Consider the following 14,780-nt stretch of genomic DNA (forward strand, 5'->3'; position numbering starts at 1 on the left):
ATAAACAGCAAATACAAATGTAAAACATATTTAGAACACAGTTTACGTAAATTATGCCTCTTTTCCACTGCACAGTACCCTTCGGTAAGGTACCCTTAATCTGTAAGCCTAGATATAGCTGTTGTTTCCATTGCCAAGTGACCAAGTACTCATGCTCATTAGGACAGTGGTAGCCTAGTGGTAACTAGAGGGTAGAGTTTTGGGATATGAATTAAAAGGTTGAGAGTTTGAATCCCAGCTCTGCTATGCAGTCAAGGTTTGGCCCTTGAGCAAGGTCCTTAACCCTCTTGGCTCCAGGGGCACCGAACAATGGCTGACCCCAGCTTCCACACAAGCTGCATATGCAAAGAAGAAATTTCATTGTACTGTACACCTGTATATGTATAAATGACACATAAAGGCATTCTTCTATTCTATTCTATGCCAAATTTGGTTACCAGATGATTATAGAGTTCAGGCTCTAAATAGAGAATATGGTTTGCTGATGGCAGAGTATTCCCTCATGGTCAGAGATACAGAGCAGATGTGGATCCAGGTCTCACCATGGAAAAGAGCAGATACAGAAACATGTCACTCGAGGAAAAACTATTTTCTTATGGGGAAAACACACAGCAACATTTTATTATTGTTGTTATTTTTTTTTACCATTTCTGTTGCTTCCCCATGCTTAGGAAATACTGTTTAATAATGTCATGCTAATAAGGGGCCTTTTGCAACATTTAAATCTTAAAACTGGAGAACTGATGTTGGCCTTTAACCTCCAGAAATTCTCTGCGGGATTTTCATTTTAATCAAGATTTAAATATTGACTTTGTTTTGTTGCATAATTCTTTTTTCTTCACCCACACACTACTGATAACTTTGGGGCAAACTAACCTATGTGCGAGGGCTGTTGTCCATCAGCTTCAGTCAGGCTTCCCCGGTGGATGTCGACGTAGAAAGACATGCACATGACAAGGTAGGATTCTCTTCCTAACTTTAGGGACAATGTATCTTTTTGGATTTTTTAGCTCAGACACCCAAACTAACTATTACATTCAACACTGCGGCCAGATTAGTTAGTTAGTTAGTTAGTTAGTTAGTTAGTTAGTAGTTAGATAAGATAGATAGATAGATAGATAGATAGATAGATAGATAGATAGATAGATAGATAGATAGATAGATAGATAGATAGATAGATAGATAGATAGATACATAAGTTACATAAATCAAAAAGTCAAAAGTAATAGTACACACTACATAGATTCACATTGTACAAACAAGTATCTGTATAATCACAACAACACTCAGACAACACACAACACCAAACAGGAACTGATGCAGATGGAAATGTTATTTCGGTTAACACTACAAGGCTGGTATATATTATAAGTTACAACAGCTGTAAAACATAAATTATAAAGTAAAGTCAATTATAAAATGAATTATAAAGTGAATAAAGTACATTTAAAGTGAATTGTCAAGTGGAATTATAAAGTGAGCCACAATGCAGATATAGGAAAATGTAAGAACATATAAGAAAATGTGCCGATTAATGTAATGTACAAAAGGTGCAGATGTGCCTGTCTGTGCAAGTGCACACACGAGTGCCCACAAATGTGAACACACACGTGCTCACCCACATACATAGATTAATTGTACATGTACATGTGCCACAATTCTTCAAGATGCATACTTTCTTCTGATTGGCTGAACAAAACATCACTCATATTTCCCCACTACACTATTACTAAATTAACCATTAGGCTTTGAAGATAAAGTTACTCTTTTCACCCTTTATGTTAAGCCAGTTACAGTGGATGTCACCTTTAGGTCGTGGTGATGATCACTTCAGAACAGACTGCAGCCTGAATGAACAGCAGAGGGCGCTGTAATGCTGTCTTTACATTCTACCGTAAAGCATGCAACATCAGCGCATCGACTATTTATGTACAAAGGATATTTCACCAAAGTAAAATCCAGATAAAACGAACAGCACCGATGACATTTGGATTAACTTTTGCGGCTGCTGAACCTCAACATGCGATCAACTGATCTAATTTAAAGCATGTGAGCTGGTATTTGTGTGAGCTGGTACTTATTACACGGTGTGCAGTGTATGTATAGAGTACAGTATTTTATATGTCTTTGTACAGTAATAGACGCCACTAAATGACCACTGCTGACTTGGCATTGGACTTTACTTAGCAGGTAATGTTGGTGCGCAGTTTCAGGTACTGGGTTTGATTCGTTACTGTCTGTGTATGTTAGGTTGTTCCTCCTTGGTCCACGTGGCTTTTCTAATAGTACTTCAGTTCGCCAGGTGGTGGATTAGCAACCAATCTGACCCTAAACTACTGACCCTATAACAGATTCACACCCGACCTTGCTCCTGGTATACCTTGAATGGACTCTGGATCTACTGTGACCCTGATCAGCACTGTGTTTACTCAGGATGAATCAATCATACCCAGCATGACAATGACATGATAGTGTGTGGAGCTGGTAAATGTGTATTAGGTGTAGTGGTGTTGTTGGGGTATGTAGTTGCTGTACAGTAGACCTTTTTGTTTTGTTTTGTTTTGTTTTACCACAGTATTTCTAGATTTGTGCTGGTCCTTTTTTCCGGACAGCTGGTGTGGCGTACTGCTTTGTGGCTGAGCTGTTGTTGCTCCTAGACGTTCCAGCTTTACAATAACAGCAATAAGAGCAATAGCAGAGGAAAGCTCTAACTGGGCAGGAATGACGCTGCTTCATTGGAAAGGTGGCATCTTATATCAGGCCATGCCCAGCTGAGATGCCATTTTTGCGCCAGTGTTTTGTTTACATGGTTTGCATGTCTGACTCCCCATTTCCTAAATACATATTAAACGTGTTTTCTTTTTGTTTGTGTGCAGTAATGGCTGGCACCAGGTCATTTGCAGACGTCAAGAATGTAATCCTTTCTGCTCATAAAAACACTGATCCGCAGGATAAAGTTGGCTTCTACAACTACTGGGCTGAGAACTATGAACAGGTAGTATAGGAGTTTAGATGCTCAGTAACACAGATGCTTTAATCATGACCGGACCAAACAGGACTCATATAATTGATGTGTTTAAAACATTGTTTTAAAGGATGTAGGACTGTTGGACTACCGTGCTCCTCAGTTAGCTGCAGAATGCATCAGTTCATCCTTCAGCTGTGATAAAGAGAGTGCAGTTATTCTGGATGTGGCCTGTGGAACAGGGCTGGTTTCTGCACATGTAAGAGGCATTTGTAATTTTTTTGCAGTTATTAATTAGTTTTATATCCATAAACTTGCTAATACACCAGAATTTCTGTAAACTCTGCACTGATGAAGCTTTGGAAAATGGGGTTTCGTCAGTTTGTTGGAGTAGACGGCAGTGAGGGAATGCTGAATCTGGCCAGAAAAACAGAACTCTATCAGGAGCTGAAGCAGTGCATGCTGGGTCAGGATTGCTTGCCTGTACAAGATGGTAATAAACGTATTTTTGCTTTGCCTGTATATATTTAGCTCCTAGATCTGCACTGACCTTTTTTAATCAAGTGCAGTGAGGAGAATTTGAGATGCAACCACTTTTTTGTTGTCTTTTGACTTATGTATAATAAAGTTGCCACCCAAATGTGTTATTCTATGCTGTTGTTTGTTTCAGAGTCATATGACATTGTGGTAATTGTTGGAGCTCTGAGTGTTGGGCAAGTGTCTGTGCAAGTTATTAAGGAGCTCTGGCAAGCCACAAAGCCAGGTAGGCCCTCATTCAGACATCTGCTCATTCAGCTATTTCACTAATGTATCAAGCAGTGTTCCAGTACAGCTGTTTACTATAATGCACATGATACATGATGATAAGCTGATAATCGGGCTTCTATTTGCCAGACATGCCACACAACGTATGATGTACAAATAACATACTAACTCAAAACAACATTTACAGTTATACACCTCACACAAATGCAAAACAAATGTTATTAAATGTTGAATATTACATTTAAGGCATTTAGCAGATGCCTTTATCCAAACAATTTGAGCAAATGAGGGTTAAGGGCCTTGCTCAGGGGCCCACAGTGGCAACTTGTTGATGGTGGGGCTTGATCCGGCAGCCTTCGGATTACTTGTCCAGTACCTCAACCACTAAGCCACCACTGCCATATTATTATTAAAACCAGGTACAGGACTAGTAATCACTAGGTTGCCAGTTCAAGCCCCAACACCACCAAGTCGCTACTGTGGGCCCCTGAGCAAGGTCATTAACACTAAATTGCTCAGATTGTATTCAGTCATACTTGTTAGTTATTTGGCTAAATGCAGCGAATGTAAATGCAGACATGATGATAATACTAAGTCTAAGATTAAATTATAATTAATTCAATAATTAATTCAATATTTTAGGGTGTTATTAATTCTTCAATGTTTATATTTTTAATTAGTTGTTTGGCTACACAGTTAATGTTCCCCAGTTCAGACATGCCTGTGACACATGCCTGTAAGAATACCGCACCCCAAAAGTGTTCTGAACATGCCTGTACATGCATTGTATTTATGACAGTTGCCTTCAGCTGTTACTTCATGTTACAGGAGGTTTTGTGTGTATGACTACAAGAGGAAACACAGATAATCTAGAGTACAAGGCCGAGCTGGAAAACATGATGAGATTGATGGAAGATGAGCAGAAATGGAGCTGTGTGAGCATCACTGAAGTGGAAGACTGGGAGAGGGCCGTGGCTGAGCATGAGAGTGGATACATACCTGGATCTGTTTATCTGTATCAGAAAATGTAAACACACAGTTGGAGAAATATTCACTTCCAAGCAGTGATTTACATACATACAGGAATTCCTTATAGAAGTTATTACGTCAAACTTTAGTCAGTTTTTATTACATACACAAAGATAGGACAAAAAGTAATAATAATAATAATTTTTTTAAAAATACAAGCAAACAGAAATTCTACATATTTTAATAAATACAATTATATTTTGTTCTAAATTTCTTTTAATGTACTTCAATATGTACTGATATCTTTACATACACCGATCAGCCATAACATTAAAACCACCTCCTTGTTTCTACACTCACTGTCCATTTTATCAGCTTCACTTACCATATAGAAGCACTTTGTAGTTCTACAATTACTGACTGTAGTCCATCTGTTTCTCTGCATGCTTTCACCCTGTTCTTCAATGGTCAGGACCACCACAGAGCAGGTATTATTTAGGTGGTGGATGATTCTCAGCACTGCAGTGACACTGACATGTTGGTGGTGTGTTAGTGTGTGTTGTGCTGGTATAAGCGGATCAGACACAGCAGCGCTGCTGGAGTTTTTAAATACCGTGTCCACTCACTGTCCACTCTATTAGACACTCCTACCTAGTTGGTTCACCTTGTAGATCTAAAGTTAGAGACGGTCACTCATCTATCGCTGCTGTTTGAGTCGGTCATCTTCTAGACCTTCATCAGTGGTCACAGGACTCTGCTCACGGGGCGCTGTTGGCTGGATATGTTTTTGGTTGGTGGACTATTCTTAGTCCAGCAGTGACAGTGAGGTGTTTTAAAAACTCCAGCAGTGCTGCTGTGTCTGATCCACTCATACCAGCACAACACACACTAACACACCACCACCATGTCAGTGTCACTGCAGTGCTTAGAACAATCCACCACCTAAATAATACCTACTCTGTAGTGGTCCTGGGAGAGTCCTGACCATTGAAGAACAGCATGAAAGGGGACTAACAAAGCATATAGAGAAACAGATGGACTACAGTCAGTAATTGTAGAACTACAAAGTGCTTCTATATGGTAAGTGGAGCTGATAAAATGGACAGTGAGTGTAGAAACAAGGAGGTGGTTTTAATGTTATGGCTGATCAGTGTATACTTATCAGATAATTGCAAGAAATAAAATTATGGCATTATTTTTGGTCAGTATTTTTAGGTAATGTGATAATAAAAAATATGTTCTGTACAGGTAGTGATGATACTTCAGTTTCATTTCCTTTCCAGTAGTGAAGTGATAGCATCATTACTACTCAAAAATGAAAGCTTGCAGATAAGCTGTTTTGTTGATGGAGATGGTAGAAACCAGTGTTTTTTTAGTGGTAGCTTACCATTTTGGTATACTATTTGCATTTACGGCATTTAACAGATGCTTTTATTTAAAGCAACTTTTAACTGTGACCATATACAACCCAAGCAATTGAGGGTTAAGGGCCTTGCTTAGGGGCCCAGCAGTGGCAACCTGTCAGTGGTTGTGCTTGAACCAGGGAAATTCTGATTACTAGTTCAAAACCTTAACCACTGAGCTACCACTGCCCCATATTAAGTACTATAGTAAGTGTTTTGGGACAGTTTTATCATGTATCACATATTTTTGGACTGGTTATTTGAAGCATTGACTGGGCTAGCAACCCACTGCTCCTCACTCACTCACTCACTCACTTTCTTAACCGCTTATCCAATTAGGGTTGCAAGGGGGTGCTGGAGCCTATGCCAGCTTTTCAGTGGGTGCAAGGCACACAGTAATACCCTGGACAGGGAGCCAGTCCATCGCAGAGCAGACACACACACCCATTCACCTATAGGGCAATTCAGTGTCTCCAAATAACCTGACTGCATGTTTTTGGACTGTGGGAGGAAACCGGAGCTCCTGGAGGAAACCCACGCAGACACGGGGAGAACATGCAAACTGCACAGAAAGGACCCGGACCTTCTTGCTGTGAGGCGACAGTGCTACCCACGAGCCTCCGTGCCACCCCCCGCTGCTCCTAATTCACTTTAATGTTAAATATTTAGTTGCGGATTTTAATGTTTGCAAACTGTGTTGCCTTGCAATTGGCTTTCGAAGACAGAGTCAAGCTTTTCCCCTAAAGATCTAAGGGACAGAATAGCTTCTATAAAGATGCATCATTGTTTGCTATTTAAATCCAGGTGTCCTGTATAAATGTTTATATCATATTATCAGGTATTACATTTTAATAAGTGTTATGTCTACTCATTACTGAGTGTCTGCTTGTCACTTATTCTGACAAATGTTGATAAGATACTGTGCAGAATGTACATACATCAAACACAATAACAACAAAAACTGTGCCCAGCCAGACTGTAATTTCACCACTAGGTGGGAGCAATACTGTAAAAAATGTTTCTGCTAAACACAATGAGATAGAATTGTTAAGACAATTTGATCTAACTCGGTGTTTAGAAAACAGTCCCGTAAAAACACAGGTCTGAGCCGCGGTGTTGTGTTATAAACATGCCTCTAATGACCCTGCAGTCTTCAAATACAAACATGGCAGACTTCTGTGCTAAATGGCTAATATCAAAAGGTCAAAAAAGAAAAGCAAGCTGTTTTTGTAGTTTAAAAGAATCATTCTACCCACTGCACCAATGAGAATATCAGTAAGGAAAAAGAAAATCAAAAACACTTGTAGATACTTTGGTCAGAGCTCATATGGTAAAATTTTGTACTTAATATCTGATAAGCATCTTTTTACAGTTGGATACAATTATATCTCAGGAATCTATCCATATGCCTTCATTCTGCATTAGTTATATGCATTTAAATCAACAGACATTGTTCCTACATTTTGAACGAAACGTTGACGAAAGGAGCAGAATGCAAAAATGATCCCAGCCTTAGCTCAGTGATATTCAGCATGTGGATTTAAACATGATGATGATAATAAGGGGAGTGGTAGCTCAGTGGTTGAGGCACTTAACTACTAATTTAAAGGTTGCTGGTTCTAGTCCCACCACTGCCAAGTTGCCACTGTTGGGCCCCTGAGCAAGGCCTTTAACCCTTAATTGCTCGTTCATATAAACACAGAAAGTCACATGATAAGAAATGTAAAACAAAACAGCAGTTACTCAAAAAGAGCTGCTGGCCAACCTGAAAACTGCAGAAACAAACTCGTAACAAACAGACCAAGATCAAGCACCATGCTGCAGAATAGAGCATGTTATTTTCACAAGGCAAACAGGAAAACGTATGTATTACTGAAGTATAGAGCTAATCATTTGAATACTGAAATACACATTAGTACAACACACTTCTGTACTGATCATCCAGTGAAGCTATTTGAATCTTTTTTGAATGTGAATGAGTCCTCACGAAATGTTAACCACTTCCCTGAGAGAACTCTCTGTCGAACCGGTTTGGTGTGAAACTCTCTTTCACTGCTGAGGCCTTGGTGAATAAGTAATAAACAAAGGTGGGTTTCAGATCAAATGTTTACTGTAAACGTACCACTCAGACAGGGTTTTTATTGGAAATGCCACAGTACTGTACCTAGTATGATGTTTTAAAAACCCATTGTAAATGTAGTCTGTAATAACACACTGTACGGTTGATAGTATTGATATCGGCAATCACGCCCATTGCCAACAGGTGTACATTTACGTTTATGGCATTTAGCAGACTCTTTTATTCAAAGTGACTTACAATTGTGGCTAAATACAATTCAAGCAATTAAGGGTTAAGGGCCTTGCTCAGGGACCCAACAGTGGCAACTTGGCAGTGGTGGGGCTTGAACTGACAACCTTTTGATTAGTAGTCCAGTAAGCTACCACTGCATACAAATCAAGGTAACTTGATTTCAGTCTTACAAATGACAGTGGAGGATTTTTTATTTTAATTTTACTATATTGTAGGACTTTTGAGTGTTTTTAAATTGCAGCATATTGTGCTGCTTGTTGAGACACTTTTTATTCTACTTCACATTGATGGAAACGTTCTGTTAAGGTGATGAGTAGATTCAAAAGATGTGGCAGTTTCTAATCTTCCTAAATTGTATCAATTACATTTGGTTAACTGCTTAATTAAGAAACAAGGGGGCATACAGAGCTGGATAAATTAAGCAAGTAAAATTATTATTTTAAAACTGTATTTAGTTGTTCCCAAATAAGGAATTACTGTAAATGTACAAAAATAATAAAGTTGATAGGGTAAAACATTTTAATAAAATAACTGTAAAAGACAGCGTTCAGCTGGTGCAGCAGTAAATTGTGCTAGCTCACTACCACTGGAATCCAAGGTTTGAATCCCCAGTGGTTCTATTGCCAACTGGACGTCTACATACAGACATGATTGGCTGTGTCTGAGGGGGGATGGCTATGATGGACCCTATGATGGATTGGCACCCTGTTTGAGGTGTGTTACTGCATTGCTCCCAGTGATTCAGGTGAAGCTGGACCCACCATGACCCTGACCAGGATAAAGTAGTGGTAAAATCACAATGGATTGAAATAACTATAAAATACTTTTTTGCAATTGGGTTTGTAGTTATATACTATACTATTAATATAGCATTGTTTTTAATAGTTTTTCTATAACTCAAACAAACAGAATTAGAGTTAAATCTATGTTAACATTAAAATGTTGAAATGACGTTTAATACAGTTGAAGTCTTACATACACTTGTGGTAGATTATTTAATGTCCTAAGATTGATGATTTCTGCTGATCTTTTTTGTAATTTTAAACTTGTTTTGTTAAAAACATTATTATAATGTTTACAATATTATAAAGTTGATTTTTCTATATTTCAGTGAATATGCTATCTGATTCTATTTAAATAAACTAAACCATATTTACTAATTATTTTTCCAGGACTAATTCTTTAGTATTGCTGAACAGATTTATATGGCATAAATCTCTCTGGTACCAGTAAAGTAATATGATTTAAGCTTCTGTATAGTGAAATAAACACTTTGTTAGCATAAATGTCTAAGTGCTTAATTGTTATTGCCATTCAAATCAAAATATGTCTACAACTAAAGCTGCTAATGTAAACCCTTTTCAGATCAGAGATAAGTCTTCTCATGTTTGACTGAAGCTGATTCACTTAGTTGTGAAGCTGTCCAGCTCTGAGAAGAACCCGACTTTGTAGATGGCACATCACTTTGATCAGACTTGTCCATGATGAGCTGTGACTTTGTAGATGATGCTTTGCCCGACATTGATCTGTCTAATGCTGTTTTGTTTTGCCTCTGATTGGCTGAAGCTTCATCACTTTGTTCAGACCTCCCCAATGAATGGCCATTCTGAGCTGGTCTTAGGATCCGTACTTGCTGAGAACCTCTGATGCCAGATCCAGCCCTGGATGAGAGAACAGTCCTGTACTCGACTGATTGGCTCTCATCATTTGAAGAACACGAGGTGCTGCAGAGCATCCCGCCGCCCAAGAACAGAAGAATGGAAGCACCCCAGCCGATGTAGATTGCAGCGCCAAGCTCTCTGCGTTGTGAGTCTGTCATCTGTGGGTTGTGGAAAATCTGGACCACAGCAACGGCAGACCAGGAGACCGGAATCAGACACAGCAAACCCGACATGATCAGTGCCACCCCAGCGGCCGTGGCAACTCTGGCCTTTTCTGGTTTGCTTTTGTAGTCCAAAAAGCGGGTGCATTTACCTCCAACAAAGGCCAGAATAAGACCCAGTGCTCCAGTCAAGATTGATCCTATTGTTAGGAACTGAGCTGCCTTAAGATCAGAAGTGAGTGCCAGCATGGACTCATATGGTTTGCATTGCATGTGACCTGTGCTCTGTACCACACAGGTCATCCAGATGCCCTCCCACATTGTCTCAGAGGTGACTATAGTCATGCCGATAAAGGCAGTCACACGCCACATTGGTAGGATGCAGGCCAGAAGGACGCCAACCCAACCCATGAGGGCAAGGATACTGCCCAGCATCTGCATGCCCAGTGAAGCCATTTTCTAGCTGCTGTTGTGTCCTTTAGTTAGCCAAAATGTTCTTCTCTTGGTGTGGAAATGATCCTTTCTATCTTACAGTCTACTGAAACTGCATCATACCTACTTGCACTGGCAGCACCTAACTATCCTCTCTCCCACACGCCTTTCATTTCACTAGCTGAAAATTCACATGAATACCTACATCAAGTACTTACACTAAACTAAAGAAGAAAACAATGAGAGAAGAGGTGTGGACTTCAGAGCAGACCATGCCTCCATCAGTCTAAACTTACACACTACCTGCCAAACCAGATTCTTTGTCCAGTTGTGGACAATAAGCAAGCTTAAAAGTTGACCCCTTCTAAAACCTACAATTTTCACTTTTGCTTTGGAAAACTGTTCCTCCGGTGAGTTATTCATTGTGAGCACCAAAATAATGGGGCACAGTGGGAATGAGCTGGCAGTTAAATTGAGGACTATATATCAGAATACAATTTAGGTTTCATATCTGCCAAGCTATCTCTAATAGGCCTTTTTGCTAGAGGTACCTCAATCTTTAGTGTCACAAAATCAATACCTCCACTCAATTGTTTGTGAGGATTTATTTCTAACGTTCATGTTGTCTTCAGGTCCATGTGGGTTTTCTCCAGGTACTTTGCTTTTCTCCAATCACAGAAAACATACTGATAGTTAAATTGGTGAGATGTGAGTAATGACTTTGTGTGATGACCTGTGATGAATTAGTACCCAGTTCAGGTGTACTTTAACTTTAACTAAAGTGCTCCAAGGATAGGCTGTAGACCTATGTAGACAAAGTATTGCTGTTAATAAATATTCACATTTTCTGAAGGTTTTTAGATGTTTTTTTTCCCAAAAATAGCTGGTTTTAGATTTTTGTACAACAGTTCTTTATATATTGACACAAATAAATACAGAATACAAATACACTTTTTATTGTTTATTAAACCACATATACAACGACCTTTAAAAATTATATTTACAGACAATTGCAATTGACAATTGAAACTACGAATTAAAGGCAAATCATTGCTAGTATGGTCAGATCTCTCAGTCTCAAATCAACTTCTAACTACAGTTACTTTGTTGACCACATTATGATAGCAGAGGGGAAAAAACCTATACTGTCTACACTGAAATGTGTCTGAGTGCAAGTCAGGAAAGCTCTTAATATGGTGCCAGTCCATTCCAGGCCTTTATACACATACTCATTTACACTTGGCATGGTTTTGGATGTCAGAAGAAAACTGGCATACCCAAAGAAAACACAAACAGACAGAACATGTGAACAAGTATTGAACCTGAGTACTTGTGGCACCAATGCTGCTCCCATGTGTTACAAGTTTAGGAGGACCAGTTTTGTTCTACAATGGTACCAGGGAACAAAAATCACACTGGATAACTGATAAATTTCTATAAAATAAGATCAATTAAGATATTAGCAATAATAATTAATCATAACGCAGGTCAGAAGAGTCCAAAGTTTATTCAGATGCATTTGGGTTTTTCAGATAGCAAGAAAGAGAGAGTCAGACATGGTTTCCTTTTTTATAGCCACAAGCTGCGTCACAGAATGTTCCAGTATATGTGAAATATGTATATGTCCGAAATAAACGTCTGGTTTTAGTGGTTAAGCAAAGCATCTGTAATCAGCAGTATACGTACATCAACAAGATTATAACATTTAAAGATAAGTTCTATAGTTTTCCATTAAGTCCAACATGCATATATGAGTGTACATAGTATTTTAATAATAAGTCATAAGCTATTAAGAAGTAAAATAATTTTCCAACAAGAACGTTTAATTTTAGTTTACATAAATAAACACACATTCAAATGTTGATTAATCATTTCACTGATAGACCATCACGTGTTGGCCGTTTATTGATACAGTCTTGATATTTGTACATTTATTGGTCCACTTCCTTTAGTTTAATGGTCTTGAATGACCAAAATGTCAAAGATGTGCTAGGTACTTAATCCACTGCTACACCTTAAACAAGGATATGTTCAGCAGCTGCTTGTAAATGAACTGATGAATATTCCTCCACCCAAGACTTGAAGGAATCCAGCTACCCATCCAACATAAATGCATGCCCCCATCTCCCCCTTTCTTGCAGAGATTACTTGAGAATTGTAAAATCCCACAATGATAGTGTACGCTGACCAGCTACTGACTATAATGCACAGCAGCCCTGCAATGATGAATACCACTCCTGCTACTATTCCAACCCTGGATTTGCTGTGATGGTCCTCCCTGTAAAAGTTGGTACATTTGGCTCCAATCACCATCAAACTAATGGCTGCCACACCAACAGCAAGGGAGACGCAAATCAGGGCTCGAGCAGCCTGGAGATCTTGGGGCAAAGCCAAAACAGAGTCGTATGCCTTGCACTGCATGTGTCCGGTGCTCTGTAGTACACAATTCATCCACAATCCCTCCCAGATAACCTGCGCTGTCACAATGTTGGCTCCAATGAAGGCTGTCATCTTCCACATAGGTAGTGCTCCTATCAGGATGGTACCCATGAAGCCCAGGATAGCCAGGAGAAGTGCCACGATTTGTCTGTCCATATCTGCTGAAGAGCTCTGTGTTTTTAATACATAAATATAAACATAGCAGCGTTACGATTCAATATATAAAAAGGTAATAAGCAGCAGACAGAAGTAAAAGGGTGGAGTTTACCTATTTTCAGGCACGGTTTCCTGTTCAACTTGATTTTGCAAAAGCAAACAGGAGAGACAACAAATCAGTGCAAGCATAAGAGAGAGAAGGCATGTAACTGTGTGCGCTCTATTAAAAGTGAACATGAGAGCAGCTCAGACAGGGTGGGAAAAAAACAGAAAGAAAAGACCTCATTGTTCACCTGGACTGCAAGTATCGAAATACACTCCAGCGTTCCAGTGATCTGTATAGCATCAGTGAGCATTACACAAAAGCAGTGAACAAAGCAGGTTATTCCATGTATTTACAAGTAAAGCAGAGAAAAAGTTGTGGTTTCTCGACAGAGACTGTAGTACAGCAGCACATAGAACAAAAATCTGTGCTGTTCTGGAGCTAAACAAACATTACCTTTTGGTTACTAAGACATACATATATGGGTGATTACTTCCTGGTGAAAACCCACTCGTTAATCTATAGTAATTAACAGGGCTCAGTGTCATGAATCAAATGTGACCAAATCCATCATTAACAACTGTGACCACCTAACTACCCTGTCAGATGCACCACCATGCTGCATAAGGTTCTTTTATTCAAAATTGTGATTCAAGCACAAACAGGTTTGGATTAAAATGAAAGCCTTGATTAGTAATGGATTTTAAGTAATTTCCTTAAATGAAAGATGTGACATAAGAGAGATGTGACAACTTTACTTGCTCCGAGTTAAATGTTAAGTGTAAATGGTAACCATTTACACTTAACATTTAACTCTGAGCAAGTAAAGTCAAGTGTGTAAACATTGACTTTACATATGAGGCACAAGTGTGGGCCAAAGTAAACTAGATTCAACTGAAACTTCAGGTTGTAATAAATCAGCTCAGATGTAAAATACAGCATTCAGCCAACACGTCACTCAACATTAATAATATTAAACATATAAACTTAAGATGACACATGGTGGTAACCTGCCACAGCAGTTCCTGTTACCCTCTTGGTTTTTACTGATGTTATGTAGTGATTGATTTGATTAAACGTTTAAGCAGAAATACTGCCCACAGCAGTGGCACAATTTCTACCGATACTTTCCCTGATGTAAAGAAATTATACCCTCTAAAAAGTATAACGGCACATTGTACCATGTTTTGCACAAGTGCACACCCTAACACTTAGAGGTTATTCATTACACAAGCTTTGTCAGTTCAGAAGTTTGTAAAAAGTCATGGACAATTTAGCTTTAAGTCACCTCACCTGCATGTCTTTGGACTGTGGGAGGAAACCTATGCGGCAAACATGCAAACTTTACACAGGAAGGACCCAGACCACACCACCTTGGAATCGAACCCAGGACCTTCATGCTGTGAAAAGACAGTGCTTCTCCAGGGCACACCATAGTTACACAAGTCAGTTTACATATAAACTAGCTTAGGTCC

At 39.1% G+C, this 14,780-nt stretch overlaps 3 protein-coding genes across 4 annotated transcripts; 1 reads left to right on the forward strand and 2 right to left on the reverse strand.

Annotated features, from left to right (window-relative positions):
* The first annotated feature begins 1,984 nt into the window (after positions 1–1,984).
* On the forward strand, positions 1,985–4,915 carry mettl27 (methyltransferase like 27). Of its 2 annotated transcripts, none has more exons than XM_063011882.1 (6): positions 1,985–2,049; positions 2,877–2,995; positions 3,096–3,224; positions 3,323–3,458; positions 3,636–3,728; positions 4,559–4,915. In XM_063011882.1, exons 2-6 carry the CDS (start codon positions 2,879–2,881, stop codon positions 4,759–4,761), a joined length of 678 nt encoding a protein of 225 aa, XP_062867952.1. In that variant the 5' UTR covers positions 1,985–2,049; positions 2,877–2,878; the 3' UTR covers positions 4,762–4,915. The 2 variants fall into 2 exon arrangements, with proteins under 2 accessions (XP_062867952.1, XP_062867951.1); XM_063011881.1 differs by lacking the exon at positions 1,985–2,049 and adding an exon at positions 2,140–2,190.
* A 4,864-nt stretch (positions 4,916–9,779) lies between these two features.
* On the reverse strand, positions 9,780–10,691 carry LOC134330885 (claudin-4-like). Its single transcript, XM_063012155.1, has one exon. It carries the CDS (start codon positions 10,689–10,691, stop codon positions 9,780–9,782), a length of 912 nt encoding a protein of 303 aa, XP_062868225.1.
* Positions 10,692–12,698: 2,007 nt separating this feature from the next.
* cldn28 (claudin 28) lies at positions 12,699–13,265 on the reverse strand. The gene has a single exon (XM_063012296.1). The coding sequence runs from the start codon at positions 13,260–13,262 to the stop codon at positions 12,699–12,701; it is 564 nt and encodes a 187-aa protein (XP_062868366.1). The 5' UTR covers positions 13,263–13,265.
* Between the last annotated feature and the right edge of the window lie 1,515 nt (positions 13,266–14,780).

Source organism: Trichomycterus rosablanca, chromosome 16, assembly GCF_030014385.1.
Source record: "Trichomycterus rosablanca isolate fTriRos1 chromosome 16, fTriRos1.hap1, whole genome shotgun sequence".
Classification (NCBI taxonomy): domain Eukaryota; kingdom Metazoa; phylum Chordata; class Actinopteri; order Siluriformes; family Trichomycteridae; genus Trichomycterus; species Trichomycterus rosablanca.